The 14491-nt window shown below is 43.2% G+C and overlaps 1 protein-coding gene across 4 annotated transcripts; it reads left to right on the top strand.

Moving 5' to 3' along the window:
* The first annotated feature begins 89 nt into the window (after positions 1–89).
* LOC106571571 (methylmalonate-semialdehyde/malonate-semialdehyde dehydrogenase [acylating], mitochondrial) lies at positions 90–14392 on the top strand. Of its 4 annotated transcripts, none has more exons than XM_082961911.1 (12): positions 90–170; positions 705–758; positions 931–1005; positions 1576–1737; positions 1929–2007; positions 2267–2569; positions 2928–3049; positions 3323–3512; positions 5383–5564; positions 8425–8604; positions 13185–13283; positions 13449–14392. In XM_082961911.1, the coding sequence occupies exons 2-12, from the start codon at positions 717–719 to the stop codon at positions 13551–13553; spliced, it is 1539 nt and encodes a 512-aa protein (XP_082818037.1). In that variant the 5' UTR covers positions 90–170; positions 705–716; the 3' UTR covers positions 13554–14392. The 4 variants fall into 4 exon arrangements, with proteins under 4 accessions (XP_082818037.1, XP_014000261.3, XP_082818036.1 ...); XM_014144786.3 differs by having other exon boundaries at positions 92–170; positions 705–761; XM_082961910.1 differs by having other exon boundaries at positions 123–344.
* The last annotated feature ends 99 nt before the right edge of the window (positions 14393–14491 follow it).

The raw sequence follows: 14491 nt of genomic DNA, 5'->3' as shown, positions 1-14491 counted from the left end.
TCCGCTTCATACATTTTGGGGAGTGTTTTTGTTTTCGCCAAATGATTGGTTCTCTTCCAAGCGTTTGTCCCTCACATGTTGCGCGTTCCCATTTCACAGATGAATAAAGTATCTGCTGCATTCATCAAGGTGGCCTAACGTTTCTGTCTCATTGAAAGATCAAATGAAAGGTGTAGCTTTTGCGTTTTCGACGTTCTCAGTCTGTTTGATTTCATGAACGTATAACTAACTGCTAGATAGCTAACCTTATCAGTGGCGAGAGGTGTCTGTACTTTGGGCTGAAAGCAATCACAGTCTCTTCTACCATGGCAGGGTTTCTAGCGAGATCGTTATGGAGCAAAAAGGTCAACCACATTCCCCGTGCAGCTTTTCTAGCTAAATGCATTGTTTTATACTTGATTGGCTAGCATAGTAGCATGGTAGCTAGTTAGCTAAGTATCGCCACACGTTTGAAAAAAAAAGTCTAAGCAGTCATGTACGATTATTTCCTTTTTGGCATTGCAACATGTAACGTTAGCTATATTCTGTAGCATGCGGCCAATGCATGATTAACAGGTTGAACGAGTCAACTAGCTAGCTTCAATGTCACAGTTAGTTAGCTTAGCTAACTAGTTAGCTAGCAGAAAGGTAGGGTTTTGGATCTTAGCTAGCTGGCCAATGGAAACGTAACGTTGAAAATGGATCCTCGTGTGTCCTCTCTTCAGGCTAAACTTCAGATGGGTCTCATGTGTTATTCATCATCATCATCATCATCATCAGTGGTGAGTTAACATCTTGCAATCGTATAATAACTAGATTTATGAGTGGTCGTATGTATACTGTAGTTTGCTATCTAAGACTTGTATTAAAATGTATGCTCATGCAATCTACACATGCACAGATATGTTTGACATGTCCATTGTGAGGTTGTCATTTCCCGTCTTCTTGCAGCCCACCACCAAGCTGTTCATTGACGGCAAGTTTGTAGAGTCCAACACCTCAGAATGGCTGGACATTCACAACCCTGTAAGTGTCAATGCTTACACACATACCACAACAGGTGTACACAATGTATAAACCGGTCGGGTCGGAAGTTGAAAATGTCGAGGGTGTCATATTTAATCTGTATGATTTGCAAAATGTAGTAATGGAAGCCTATTCTTTACAGCCAACTGACTTGACATGTTTATGCACTAACACTCACTATAACTCTGCATCTACTTCAGGGAAACTTGCTTTTGGCAAGGCAACTATATACTGCTGTTGAATGCAGAATCAGCTACACACCCAGAAGACCATAAATCTCTTCCCTACAAATAATTTCATTTAAATGTTAGCCTAAAAATGATTTATGTATTATTCATAATGCTAAAAACCTTGGTAAAGACAGAAAAGTCCCCCTCTAGCATTCAGTCTCACTAAAGACTAATGAAGCGCTATCTGACTCAACTGCCTATTCTACATGTCATGATATAACGTTATACCTGTACACAATCCATTTTTACGTTACACCCTCCTGGACAGGCCCCTTATGTAGTGTGTCTCTGTTCACAATGACGTGATGATTTATCTATTGTCCTTCTCTCCCTACCTCAGGCCACTAACGAGGTGGTGGGTCGCGTGCCCAAAGCCACCCAGACAGAGATGTTAGCTGCAGTAGAGTCCTGCTCCAGGGCCTACGCCTCCTGGGCCGAGACCTCCATCCTCACCCGCCAGCAGATCTTCCTCCGATACCAGCAGCTCATCAAGGAAAACATTGTAAGGAAAGACCCTGGACTGAAAACGGGCCTCCATAGGAATGGTTCCCAATATTTTGTTCAATATAATGCCTTTTGAGCTATATTGAAAATCGTGATCCAAAGAACAAGCTACAAACATGTTTCTTTGCAGCAATCGGGGCCTAAAACATGAATGTTGGTTAATTTATTTATTTTCATCTGTGTTTTCAGAAAGAGCTGGCCAGGCTGATCACCCTGGAGCAGGGCAAGACTCTGGCTGACGCGGAGGGAGACGTCTTCAGAGGATTGCGTAGGTTGACCAGTCATGCTAAGTAGGCATGGGAAACGGAGAAAATGTTTGAACTGATTGAAACGGGGAGATACTACAACAACTTGTCTCTGTAGTCTGTATTTAAGTCTCTGTTCTGCAATCGTTATCTCCTTGCACCAAGTATTTGACCCTCTGCCAACCACTTGTATGTCTTTCTTTGCTACTCTTATCTCTACCTCCACATATGCTGTTTGACCTTCTGCTTCCTGGCTTTACTCACCGTCTCTTTGCCCCCTAGAGGTGGCAGAGCACGCCTGCAGCATCACCTCCCTGATGCTGGGAGAGACCCTGCCCTCCATCACCAAAGACATGGATACCTACACCTACCGCCTGCCCATCGGGGTGTGTGCTGGTATTGCCCCCTTCAACTTCCCTGCCATGATCCCTCTGTGGATGTTCCCCATGGGTATGGTGTGTGGAAACACCTACCTGATGAAGCCCTCCGAGCGCGTCCCAGGATGCACCATGCTGCTGGCCAAGCTGCTGCAGGACGCAGGGATTCCCGACGGGACCCTGAACATCATCCATGGACAGCACGCTGGTAAGACCAGGCGGTGTGTGTGTGATGAGTCTTTATAAAACATGCTATTGAAGTGTGTCCTGTTTCCCAGGATGTAAGGGAAAAACCAGGCTATGCTGATCATGTGTGCTAGTTAGTGCCTGAGGTATATTGGTAGATTTTGAATGTCCTGTAGACCCAGCACTATGTTAAGTAAACGCTTTGCCTAATGTGTGTGTTGGTAAATGTGTTTAAGTGCCGTAGGGGGTAGCAGTCCATATAGGAAACACTGTTTGTTTTGTTGCAGGTTTAATTACCAAGGTGATTACACTGCCATCTTGTGCCCTCACAGTGCCATGTTGAGGAGTGAAATAATATGACCTTTGACCTCTTTCCGTAGCTGTGAACTTCATCTGTGACCACCCTGCCATCAAGGCCATCAGCTTCGTGGGCTCCAACCAGGCAGGAGAGTACATCTACGAGAGAGGATCCAAGAATGGCAAGAGAGTGCAGTCCAACATGGTAAATATGATGACCGAATAGGGTCTATGAATAGGGTCAATTGGGGACAAAACGAATTAAGGGAACCCTTAGACGCTTAGGGAAATATGTCTGCCTTAAATTGTCTACAGTGCCCTTAACCATACTGCAAGATGAATAGTTCTACCATTTTATCAATCCTGAACCAGTAGATGGCTAAAGTTCCTTGAGTTTCTTATTGCTTAGGTCTATGTCTTTGCACATTCCGAAAACGCATGGCAGTAAACCTACCAACCCTTGTATTCTGCCTCGTAGGGAGCTAAGAACCACGGTGTGGTGATGCCTGACGCAAACAAGGAGAACACTCTGAACCAGCTGGTGGGCGCGGCCTTCGGCGCTGCAGGACAGCGTTGTATGGCTCTCTCAACCGCCATTCTCGTAGGCGAGGCTCGTGAATGGCTCCCAGAGCTGGTGGAGCGCTCCAAAGCCCTGCGCGTCAATGCAGGTACAGTGCCTTGCAAAAGTATTCACCCCCTTGGCGTTTTTCCTTTTTTGTTGCATTACAACCTGTAATTTAAATTGATTTTTATTTGGATTTCATGTAATGGACATACACAAAATAGTCAATTTATGAAGTGAAATGAAAAACAATTACTTCTTTAAAAAATGTTTTCATAATAACGGAAAAGTGGTGCGTGAATATGTATTCACCCCCTTTGCTATGAAGCCCCTAAAATAAGATCTGGTGCAACCAATTACCTTCAGAAGTCACATAATTAGTTAAATAAAGTCCACCTGTGTGCAATCTAAGTGTCACATGATCGCAGTATGTGTATACATGCATACATGCATACCTGTTCTGAAAGGCCCCAGAGTCTGCAACACCACTAAGCAAGTGGCACCATGAAGGCCAAGGAGCTCTCCAAACAGGTCAGGGACAAAGTTGTGGAGAGGTACAGATCAGGGTTGGGTTATAAAAAATCTGAAACTTTGAACATCCTACAGAGCACCATTAAATCCATTATTAAAACATTTAAAGAATATGGCACCACAACAAACCTGCCAAGAGAGGGCCGCCCACCAAAACTAACAGACCAGGCAAGGAGGCCATTAATCAGAGGCAACTGGGTGACCAATGATAACCCTGAAGGAGCTGCAAAGCTCCACAGCGGAGATTGGAGTATCTGTCCATAGGACCGCTTTAAGCCGTACACTCCACAGAGCTGGGCTTTACGGAAGAGTGGCCAGAAAAAAAGCCATTGCTTAAAGAAAAAAATAAGCAAACACATTTGTTGTTCGCCAAAAGGCATGTGGGAGACTCCCCAAACATATGGAAGAAGGTACTCTGGTGAGATGAGACTAAAATGGGGCTTTTTGGCCATCAAGGAAGACGCTATTTCTGGCACAAACCCAACACCTCCCATCATCCCGAGAACACCATCCCCACAGTGAAGCATGGCGGTGGCAGCATCATGCTGTGGGGATGTTTTTCATTGGCAGGGACTGGGAAACTGGTCAGAATTGAAGGAATGATGGATGGCGCTAAATACAGGGAAATGCTTGAGGGAAACTTGTTTGTCTTCCTTAGATTTGAGACTGGGACGGAGGTTCACCTTCCAGCAGGACAATGACCCTAAGCATACTGCTAAAGCAACACTTGGGTGGTTTAAGGGGAAACATTTACATGTCTTGGAATGGCCTAGTCAAAGACCAGACCTCAATCCAATTGAGAGTGTGGTATGACTTAAAGATTGCTGTACACCAGCAGGAACCCATCCAACTTGAAGGAGCTGGAGCAGTTTTGCCTTGAAGAATGGGAAAAAATCCCAGTGGCTGGATGTGCTAAGCTTATAGAGACATATTCCAAGAGACTTGCAGCTCTAATTTCTGCAAAAGGTGGCTCTACAAAGTATTGACTTTGGGGGGGTGAATAGTTATGCACACAAGTTCTGTTTTTTTTGTCTTATCTTGTTTGTTTCACAAGAAAAAATGTTGCATCTTCAAAGTGGTAGGCATATTGCGTAAATCAAATAATACAAACCCACAAAAAATCTATTTTAATTCCAGGATGTAAGGCAACTAAATAGGAAAAATGCCAAGGGGGTGAATACTTTTGCAAGGCACTGTACCTTTCACTCTTTTACCTAAAGGGACTCAATACCCTGTGTGGATTTATGACTTTTATTTTATTTATTTTTTTCCTCAGCAAAACTTCTTACAAATCAAAATGTTTTCCCCTTGTGTGTGAGATCATTGATTTTAATTAAACATTTCAAATAGTACATCCAATATGACCACCAGCGCCAGTCCGCATTGTGTATGTCATAGAATAGAGTTCTAATTGTGTGTTTTTTTTCCTCTCTGTGTGTATTTAGGTGACCAGCCGGGTGCCGACGTGGGTCCTCTGATCTCCCCTGAAGCCAGGGCCCGTGTTGAAATGTTGATCCAGAGCGGCGTGGACGAGGGAGCTACGCTGCTGCTGGATGGACGCAATGTCCACGTCAAAGGATACGAGAATGGCAACTTTGTAGGCCCCACCATCATCGGCAATGTTACGGTAAGGGGGGGGTTTGGCTTTGAACCCAGGTCAGCTGAGTGATTTACAGTTTTTTTATTTTTTATATATATAATATTTTTTTATATTTTAGGGGGTGGATCAGCTTTAATTTGCGGATAGATTGTAGCTTCCATCAATGTAATTGTCTACATCATTTCACATCCCTGTGTGTATGTATATACATATACACACACAGTTGAAGTCGGAAGTTTATACACCAGTCGGAAGTTTATACGCCAAATACATTTAAACTCAGTTTCACAATTCCTGACATTTAGTCCTGTCTTAGGTCAGTTAGGATCACCACTTTAAGAATGTGAAATGTCAGAATAATACTAGAGTGATTTATTTCAGCTTTTATTTCTTTCATCACATTCCCAGTGGGTCAGAAGTTACAATACACTCAATTAGTATTTGGTAGCATTGCCTTTAAATTGTTTAACTTGGGTCAAACATTTTGGTTAGCCTTCCACAAACTTCCCGCAATATGTTGGGTGATTTTAGTCCATTCCTCCTGACAGAGCTGGTGTAAATGAGTCAGGTTTGTAGGTCTCCTTGCTCGCACACGCTTTTTCAGTTCTGCCCACAAATGTTCTATAGGATTGAGGTCAGGGCTTTGTGATGGCCACTTCAATACCTTGACTTTGCTGTCCTTAAGCCATTTTGCCACAACTTTGGAAGTATGCTTGGGGTCATTGTCCATTTGGAAGACCCATTTGCGACCAAAGCTTTAACTTCCTGACTGATGTCTTGAGATGTTGCTTCAATATCCACATAATTTTCCAACCTCATGATGCCATCTATTTTGTGAAGTGCACCAGTCCCTCCTGCAGCAAAGCACCCCCAGAACATGATGCTGCCACCCCCGTGCTTCACGGTTGGGATGGTGTTCTTTGTCTTGCAAGCCTCCCCCTTTTTCCTTCAAACATATTGATGGTCATTATGGCCAAACAGTTCTATTTTTGTTTCATCAGACCAGAGGACGATCTTTGTCCCTATGTGCAGTTGCAAACTGTAGTCTGGCATTTTTTTATGGCGGTTTTGGAGCAGTGGCTTCTTCCTTGCTGAGTGGCCTTTCAGGTTATGTCGATATAGGACTCATTTTACTGTGGATATAGATACTTTTGTACCCGTTTCCTCCAGCATCATCACAAGGTCCTTTGCTGTTGTGGGATTGATTTGCACTTTTCGCACAAAAGTACGTTAATCTCTAGGAGACAGAATGCGGTATGACGGCTGTGTGGTCCCATGGGGTTTATACTTGCGTACTATTGTTTGTACAGATGAAAGTGGTACCTTCAGGCGTTTGGAAATTGCTCCTTAGGTCTGCAATTATTTTCTGACGTCTTGGCTGATTTTCTTTTGATTTTCCCATGAATGTCAAGCAAAGAGGCACTGAGTTTGAAGGTAGGCCTTGCAAGACATCCACAGGTACACCTCCAATTGACTCAAATTATGTCAATTAGCCTATTGGAGGTGTACCTGTGGATGTATTTCAAGGATTGTGTGTTCTTGGTGTAACTTAGGCAGTTGTTGTTGCCATCCTGTACCTGTCCCGCAGGTGTGATGTACTGATCCTGTGCAGGTGTTACACGTGGTCTGCCACTGTGAGGATGATCAGCTGTCCGTCCTGTCTCCCTGTAGCGCTGTGTTAGGAGTCTCACAGTACGGACATTGCAATTTATTGCCCTGGCCACATCTGCAGTCCACATGCCTCCTTGCAGCATGCCTAAGGCAGGTTCACGTAGATGAGCAGGGATCTTTCTTTTGGTGTTTTTCAGAGTCAGTAGAAAGGCCTCTTTAGTGTCCTAAGGTCACAGTTATGAGAACTTAGGACACTAAATTGCCTACCGTCTAAGCTGTTAGTGTCTGAACGACCGTTCCACAGGTGCATGTTCATTAATGGTTTGTGGTTCATTGAACAAGCATGGGAAACAGTGTTTAAACCCTTTACAATGAAGATCTGTGAAGTTATTTGGATTTTTACGAATTATCTTTGAAAGACAGGGACATGAAAGGGACGTTTCTTTTTTGCCGAGTTTACATAACATTAAGTTTGCAAGAATTGTGTCATTTAAGTTTTGATTGTTAGCACGCTTAGCTAAACCCTAGGTTTCCACATCTACAAACTATACAGGTTACTGTATTTCATAGATCATGTACATTTTGGTGAACCATCTCCACTACACTTGGAAGGGTCATGCATCAATGGAGTATCTCAGAACAACGTTGAACCTTGGTACAGTGGAAATTACACTTTGACATAAGTAAAAACAAATGTATACAAAGTTGACATACCAGTGTTAGGTTCTAAATTAACCTTGTAAAATTTCATGGACGCTTAATAAAGCTCAAACCAAGTTTATACCCCCATTGGGTCATACAGCTGCATAAGACAAGACATATTCACACAAGCACTGATATTTAACCCTTTCTCCTATGCAGAGTCTCCTACACATCTGAACAGCTAATGCATCTCTGTTGCTTGACAGAACCTTAGTGATATCTGTTCTTCCTCACTTCAACTGACCTCTGCCTCAAAGTGCTCACTCCTCTCCAACTCACAGCTGTTATGTTGACTCGAACCAGACTGTATTTTTTTCCTCCCATAGGATCCCTGACGGCTAGCAACATATCTGGACAGAATGTAAACGTTATACATTCCTCTCGCTCCCTAAATAAGTATTTCATATTCTCAGGACCCAACACGACAATCTAGGGCTACAAAACCTAGATTAAAAAAATAATAAAAAATTTGCTGACATGGGCTAGTTGATCTGGACATTTCTGACAAGTTATAGATGGCTCTCTAAAGACATGACGAGGAAAACTGATCTCAGGCTTTTTCTCCACTCCCCAGCCAGCGATGAAGTGCTACACGGAGGAGATCTTTGGGCCGGTGCTGGTGGTTCTGGAGGCTGACACTCTGGATGAAGCCATCTCCCTGGTCAACAACAACCAGTACGGCAACGGAACCGCCATCTTCACCACCAATGGCGCCACCGCCCGCAAGTACACACACGAGGTGGATGTCGGACAGGTGAGCCATAGTTGAGACTTCCGGTAGGTGCTTGGGGAAGTAAGACTTGTGTGATTGGCGTGCAACAGCACAAGTAGTTTCCCATTTAACTTCATTTCTAGATAGATGGGTGACTATGCAGTGATTCATAGCTTGAGGTAACTCTGAGGATAATTTAATGCAACTTTAATTACATTTTAGTTATTTAGCAGACGCTCTTATCCAGAGTAGTGAGTGCATACATTTTTAATTCGTACTGGTCCCCCGTGGGAATCGAACAACCCTGGCGTTGCAAGTACCACGCTCTACCAACTGAGCCACACGGGGTCATCTATTGTTTACCGCACTATTTTTGTTGTGTATGCAAGTCTTTGTCATGGGTCGTTGAAGGTGTAATTTGTAGGTTAACGTTGGGCTCTATAGTTGTGTGTGTTAGGGTTTTCTAGCAGGAACCAGGTTACTGAGATAAATAATGGTGAGAAACCAGTCAATTATAATAAGTCATTTTTATGAACAGTGTAACGTAAAACTTACTATTAAATGATATGCAATGTCTAAATCTGGCTTCTCTACAGCCTTGTCTGCAGGTTCATCTGTGTGTGTGCTGTTTTAGCCTACTGTAGGCCTATTTACTTAAACAAAATTGCCATAAATTCAATGCGCTGTGTGTGATTGGTTCTCCTACAGTACTATGCCATTGCAAACAGCAAGTAGGCCTATAGGCTAGGCTACATCAGATCAATGGTCAAAAATGATGTCCATACCTATACCAGGGGTCGTTTTTTTAATTTCATTTTAAGGAAAATATTTGGCCTCCCCAAAGTTTAGGAATTTCGTTTTTGGTAAAAATACTAAAATCACCAGGAATTCAGCTAAAAAAAAAAAATACCTTTTTTAGGAAATCTTCTCCCCAGTATTCCAAAGAATTAAAAGATGTGATTGTGTCTCAATGTAATCAAGATATCAAATTATACCATGACATTTGGTATTTTCAAATACAATCTCTTTTTGGGGGAAGTTGTGGTCAATTTTCAGTGTACAAATTATTATAATTAAGGTTGGATGTGTCTGACTTCATTAAATTGTTCAACAGCAGTCGACAAGGTTGTTCTGGCTCTGAGGCCTATAATGCTCTAGTGTTGTCAAATAGACAATGCGCCAATCCTATCCAACCTGGCATGGTATAATTTGATATGGAATCTTTTCTTAATTTATAGACTAATCAACAGTGATAAATAGGCTATGGACATGTGTGTATTTGTTTCCATTTTAATAATTGTCAATTTCATCTTCATACTATCGCGTTGCTGTCCCCTTCATACTTTCCTTATCAATTCATTATCTTATAGGCTTTCTGAAAGTAGGCTAAGGTTTAAAAAAAAAAAAAAAAAAAAGTTTCATATGTTTTAAGGAAAGGTGACGTATTTGCTCTTGTCTGACATACACTGGTGGCTTTGATTGACAAGTCCATTTATGGGGGGGTGTGTGTGAGTTTGCTGATTCTCTTTATTTATTAGGTACACCACCCCATTCATGAAAATGGATCACTCCATTTTGGGAGTTTGGGCCGGTGGCTGATGGGTTGCTGGTTCGGGTCCCCGTTTTTTGATCTTCTGAGAGATCTGTCGACGTGTCCTTGAGCAGGGCGTTGACCCTGGTTGCTTCTGTGTCACTCTGGATGGGAGTCTGTTAGATGACAGATTTTTTTATTTTTTTATATATTCAATAAAAATACATTTACTTTGAGCACGGTATGATCTTCGGGGTCAAGGGTTTCCTGAGAATGGTGCGACAAACAAAACATCCGGTCAGTCAGCGGCAGTCCTGAGGGCAAAAACAGCTTGTTGAAGGAGAATGGCTTGAATCGTGCAAGCTAACAGGCGGGCACAAACAGACATAACGGCACAGACCGGCATCTCACAACACATCGATCCTTGTCATGGATGGGCTATTGCAGCAGACGACCACACCGTGTTCCACTCCTATCAGCTAAAAAAGAAGCGGCTCCAGTGTGCATGCGATCACCAACACTGGACACTTAAGGAGAGGGAAAAACGGCCTGGTCCGACGAATCCCAGTTCCTGCCACGTCATGCTGATGGCAGTTAGGATTTGGCATGAGTCAATGGACCCAGGCTAGTGGCGGCAATGTATCGCGTCAGCATGGACCAACATACCTGTGGAACGTTTCCGACTTGTAGAATCAATGCCCCTGAGAATTCAGGCTGTTCTGGAGGCAAAGGTAGATCTGACCCGGTACTAGATGGGAAATATCGTAAGTTTATTTTTGAAGTGTCTGTCCGATATGAGAGAGAAAGAGCTGTAGTTTGTTGTTGGCACATTTAACCCTTTTTTTAGGCACTAAACTACTTCCATATATACAGTGCATTCGGTAAAGTATTGAGTCCCCTTTACTTTTTCCACATTTTGTTATGCCTTATTCTAAAATGTGTTAAATAAATGTTTTTCCCCCTCAATCTACACACAATACCCATCATGACAAAGCGAAAAAAGGTTTAGAATATTTTGCAAATGTATTAAAAATTATTTACGTAAGTATTCAGACCCTTTGCTATGAGACTCAATTGAACTCGGGTGCATCCTGTTTCCATTGATCATCCTTGATGTTTCTACTTATTGGAGTCCACCTGTGGTAAATGCAATTGATTGGACATGATTTGGAAAGGCACACCTGTCTATCTATATAAGGTCCCACAGTTGACAGTGCACGTCAGAGCAAAAACCAAGCCATGAGGTCAAAGGCATTGTCCGTAGAGCTCCGAGATAGGATTGTGTCGGCACAGAACTGGGGAATGGTACCAAAACATTTCTGCAGCATTGAAGGTCCCCAAGAACTTAGTGGCCTCATCATTCTTAAATGGAAGAAGTTTGGAACCACCAAGACTTTTCCTAGAGCTGGCTGCCAGGTCAAACTGAGCAATTGTGGGGGAGAAGGGCCTTGGTCAGGGAGGTTACCAAGAATCCGATGGTCACTCTGATGGCGCTCCAGAGTTCCTCTGTGGAAATGGGGGACCCTTCCAGAAGGACAACCACCTCTGCAGCAGTCGACCAAGCAGGCATTTATGGTAGAGTGGCCAGATGGAAGCCACTCCTCAGTAAAAGGCACATGACAACACGCTTGGAGTTTGCCAAAAGCCACCTAAAGGACTCTGACCATGAAAAACAATGTTCTTTGGTCTGAAACCAAGAATGAACTCTTTGGCCTGAATGCCAAGCGCCACGTCTGGAACCATCTCTACTTTCAAGCATGGTGGTGGCAACATCATGCTGTGGGGCTGTTTTTCAGCGGCAGGGACTGGGAGACTAGTCAGGATTGAGGGAAAGATGAACAGAGCAAAGTACAGACGGATCCTTTGTCAACCTGCTCCAGAGCATACTAATATTTTCAGTTGTGTATTTTTCCATTGGTATATATTTTTTCCCCCCTCATTCCTGCATCCTCTTTTTTTTTGTTAACCTTTATTTAACTAGGCAAGTCAGTTAAGAACAAATTCTTATTTACAATGACGGCCTAGGAACAGTGGGTTAGCTGCCTTGTTCAGGGGCAGAGCAACAGATTTTTACCTTGTCAGCTCGGGGATTCGATCTTGCACGGTTACAAGTCCAACACTAACCACTAGGCTACCTGCTGCCCCAACTGCATCCTCTTTAGCGGCTTTGAACAACATATTGCCACAGAGAATGAACGCAGCAGTATTTGTGACGTTATGTGAAATTGTTTAGAGAAGTGGAGGGGAAAAAATGAATCGGACTTGGTGTAACTGGTTCAGTGCGTCAAATTCGGAATTGGTTTTTTTGGGGGGGGGGGGTTGTGATTCCTTGCCAATCTGAAACGTCTTAATTTGTATACTAGACTAATATTTAGAGAACATGAATAATAATGCTACTGATGATAACGAAGTGTAATAGTGAAGTTTCAGAGAAAAGCCACGTTTTCTTTTGTCTGATATGCGCAAATCCCCCCTGGCCAATTACCGTGACTTTAATTTCAAGACCGTCACAGCCCTAATCACAACTGGTGAGAGGATATGCTGAGAAAGAAGGGCAAATTAGCAGATATTAGGCCCTTAGGCTACAGCATAGTAAGCAATTAAAATGTATAGAAGCCATCTGTGCAGGCTACACACAACCTCTCGACGCAGTTATGGTGGATAACGTTCAATCTCCAGCTCACATTCAAATCTCCAAACTAACGTGTGACACCATATAAACTGTTGCTAATCACAAAACGTCTGATGCACTGTGTCCACAAAAGCGCTTGAGGAAATGGACATTTGCAACATTGTTTCATGATGTTACGCTAACAAAAGCAAGCGCACTGTGGGCCAACTGGTTAGATTTGCAATCAACTGCGACATCTATGGTGCTGAATCTCCGCTGGCCTAGGGCTACTATTAGTTTATCTGATTTATTTTGGGGATAATCTGAGTCGCCACAAACGGGTTATCATAAAGTAAAAACAACCTTCCCAAATTTCCCCTATAGCCAGGAGCAAGAGGAGAGATAAGGGCCAACAAGCTGTCTGACATCTTTTTCGGAGGAAATATTCAACCCTACTGTGTGTGCGTTTTCTCATTTTAGATTGGCGTGAACGTGCCCATCCCAGTCCCCCTTCCCATGTTCTCCTTCACCGGCTCCAGAGGTTCCTTCAGGGGCGACACCAACTTCTATGGCAAACAGGTTAGCTCGCTACAACCAGCACAAGCCCACAACTGTTTCTCACCCTTCGATTTGTATCATATAACCATATTGGTCCTAATGAATAGTTTCTGCAGTCAACTATACAGTATGAGGTGGACATTTTCTAGTGTTGACTGTCTGCTCCTCTGTGTTGTCTCTCTACAGGGCATCCAGTTCTACACTCAGATCAAGACTGTTACGTCACAGTGGAAGGCCGAAGACGCCACCACGAAGAGCCCGGCCGTTACCATGCCGACCATGGGACGCTAAACGGAATGTACACTTGTTCATGTGGTGTTCTCTACCTGGCACAACGTTCTACATACTGACGTGCGTTAACGTTCAGAAGGGGTTAGCAGCCAAGGGCTACGAACAACTGATAAGTCTATTGCAGTCATGGAATATGTTTTATACAGTGTACTATATGAGAAACGTTTTTGTATTTGAGTTTGACCCTGTTACTGAAATTGCTTCCTGTAGGGTGATGACATATTTTAATCTGAAATGTACTGTTACTGTAGCAAGAAATCCTCTGTTCAAACACTAGTCATATGCTGACCCTGGGAGTCACATTAGGATGGACTAGGTGGAATGCAATGGGTGAGAAGGCCGACGGCAGGTAGTCTAGTGGTTAGAGCGTTGGGCCAGTAACCGAAAGGTTGCTGGATCGAATCCCCGAGCTGACCAGGTAAAACTCTGTTGGCTACTGTTCCCTGAAAGGTCGTCATTATAAATAAGAATTTGTTCTTAACTGACTTGCCTAGTTAAAGGTTACATCTTAAATATTTGATTTATTTTTAAGATCTTACTCCGCTTGCATCCTAACTATTAGGAGAGGGACAGCGGGACACCATAGATAAAGAGCTTCACCCAGTCCCTTGTGGGCATTAGTGTTCCCAATCTGTGAAACGGAGACACTAGCTAGGTTTCCATCCAATTGGCGATAGATTCATGCAAATATTCTCAAATCTGCATACAATGTGAATTCTCACCAGAGATGTTTCCATCACGTTGACTTGTTGCCGATTTAAAGGCTGTGGGTTATGACGAGGTGCCTATAAAAACTTTTGCAGTTTCCCATGTACCGAATTAAAAAAATGCACTGTAAATTGGTTTCAATCGTATTTAACTCTGATGGTTGTCGTCACATCAAATGTTGCATTATATAGCGAATGTGCCCACTCCGGTCTTGGCACGTGCGCTCTAGC

Source organism: Salmo salar, chromosome 15 (genome assembly GCF_965601325.2).
Source record: "Salmo salar chromosome 15, fSalSal1, whole genome shotgun sequence".
In the NCBI taxonomy this organism is placed as follows: Eukaryota; Metazoa; Chordata; class Actinopteri; order Salmoniformes; family Salmonidae; genus Salmo; species Salmo salar.
The sequence above is the reverse complement of the archived record's forward strand: the minus strand, read 5'-3'. Positions and strand labels throughout refer to the sequence as shown.

What these genes read in the sequence shown, in the direction of transcription:
- LOC106571571 (XM_014144785.3), top strand. Translation starts at nt 306, where the DNA reads ATGGCAGGGTTTCTAGCGAGATCGTTATGGAGCAAAAAG. An exon ending in CATCATCATCATCATCAGTG is followed by an intron (nt 762 to 930) that starts GTGAGTTAACAT and finishes GTCTTCTTGCAG; the next exon opens with CCCACCACCAAGCTGTTCAT. An exon ending in CCAACTTCTATGGCAAACAG is followed by an intron (nt 13,284 to 13,448) that starts GTTAGCTCGCTA and finishes GTCTCTCTACAG; the next exon opens with GGCATCCAGTTCTACACTCA.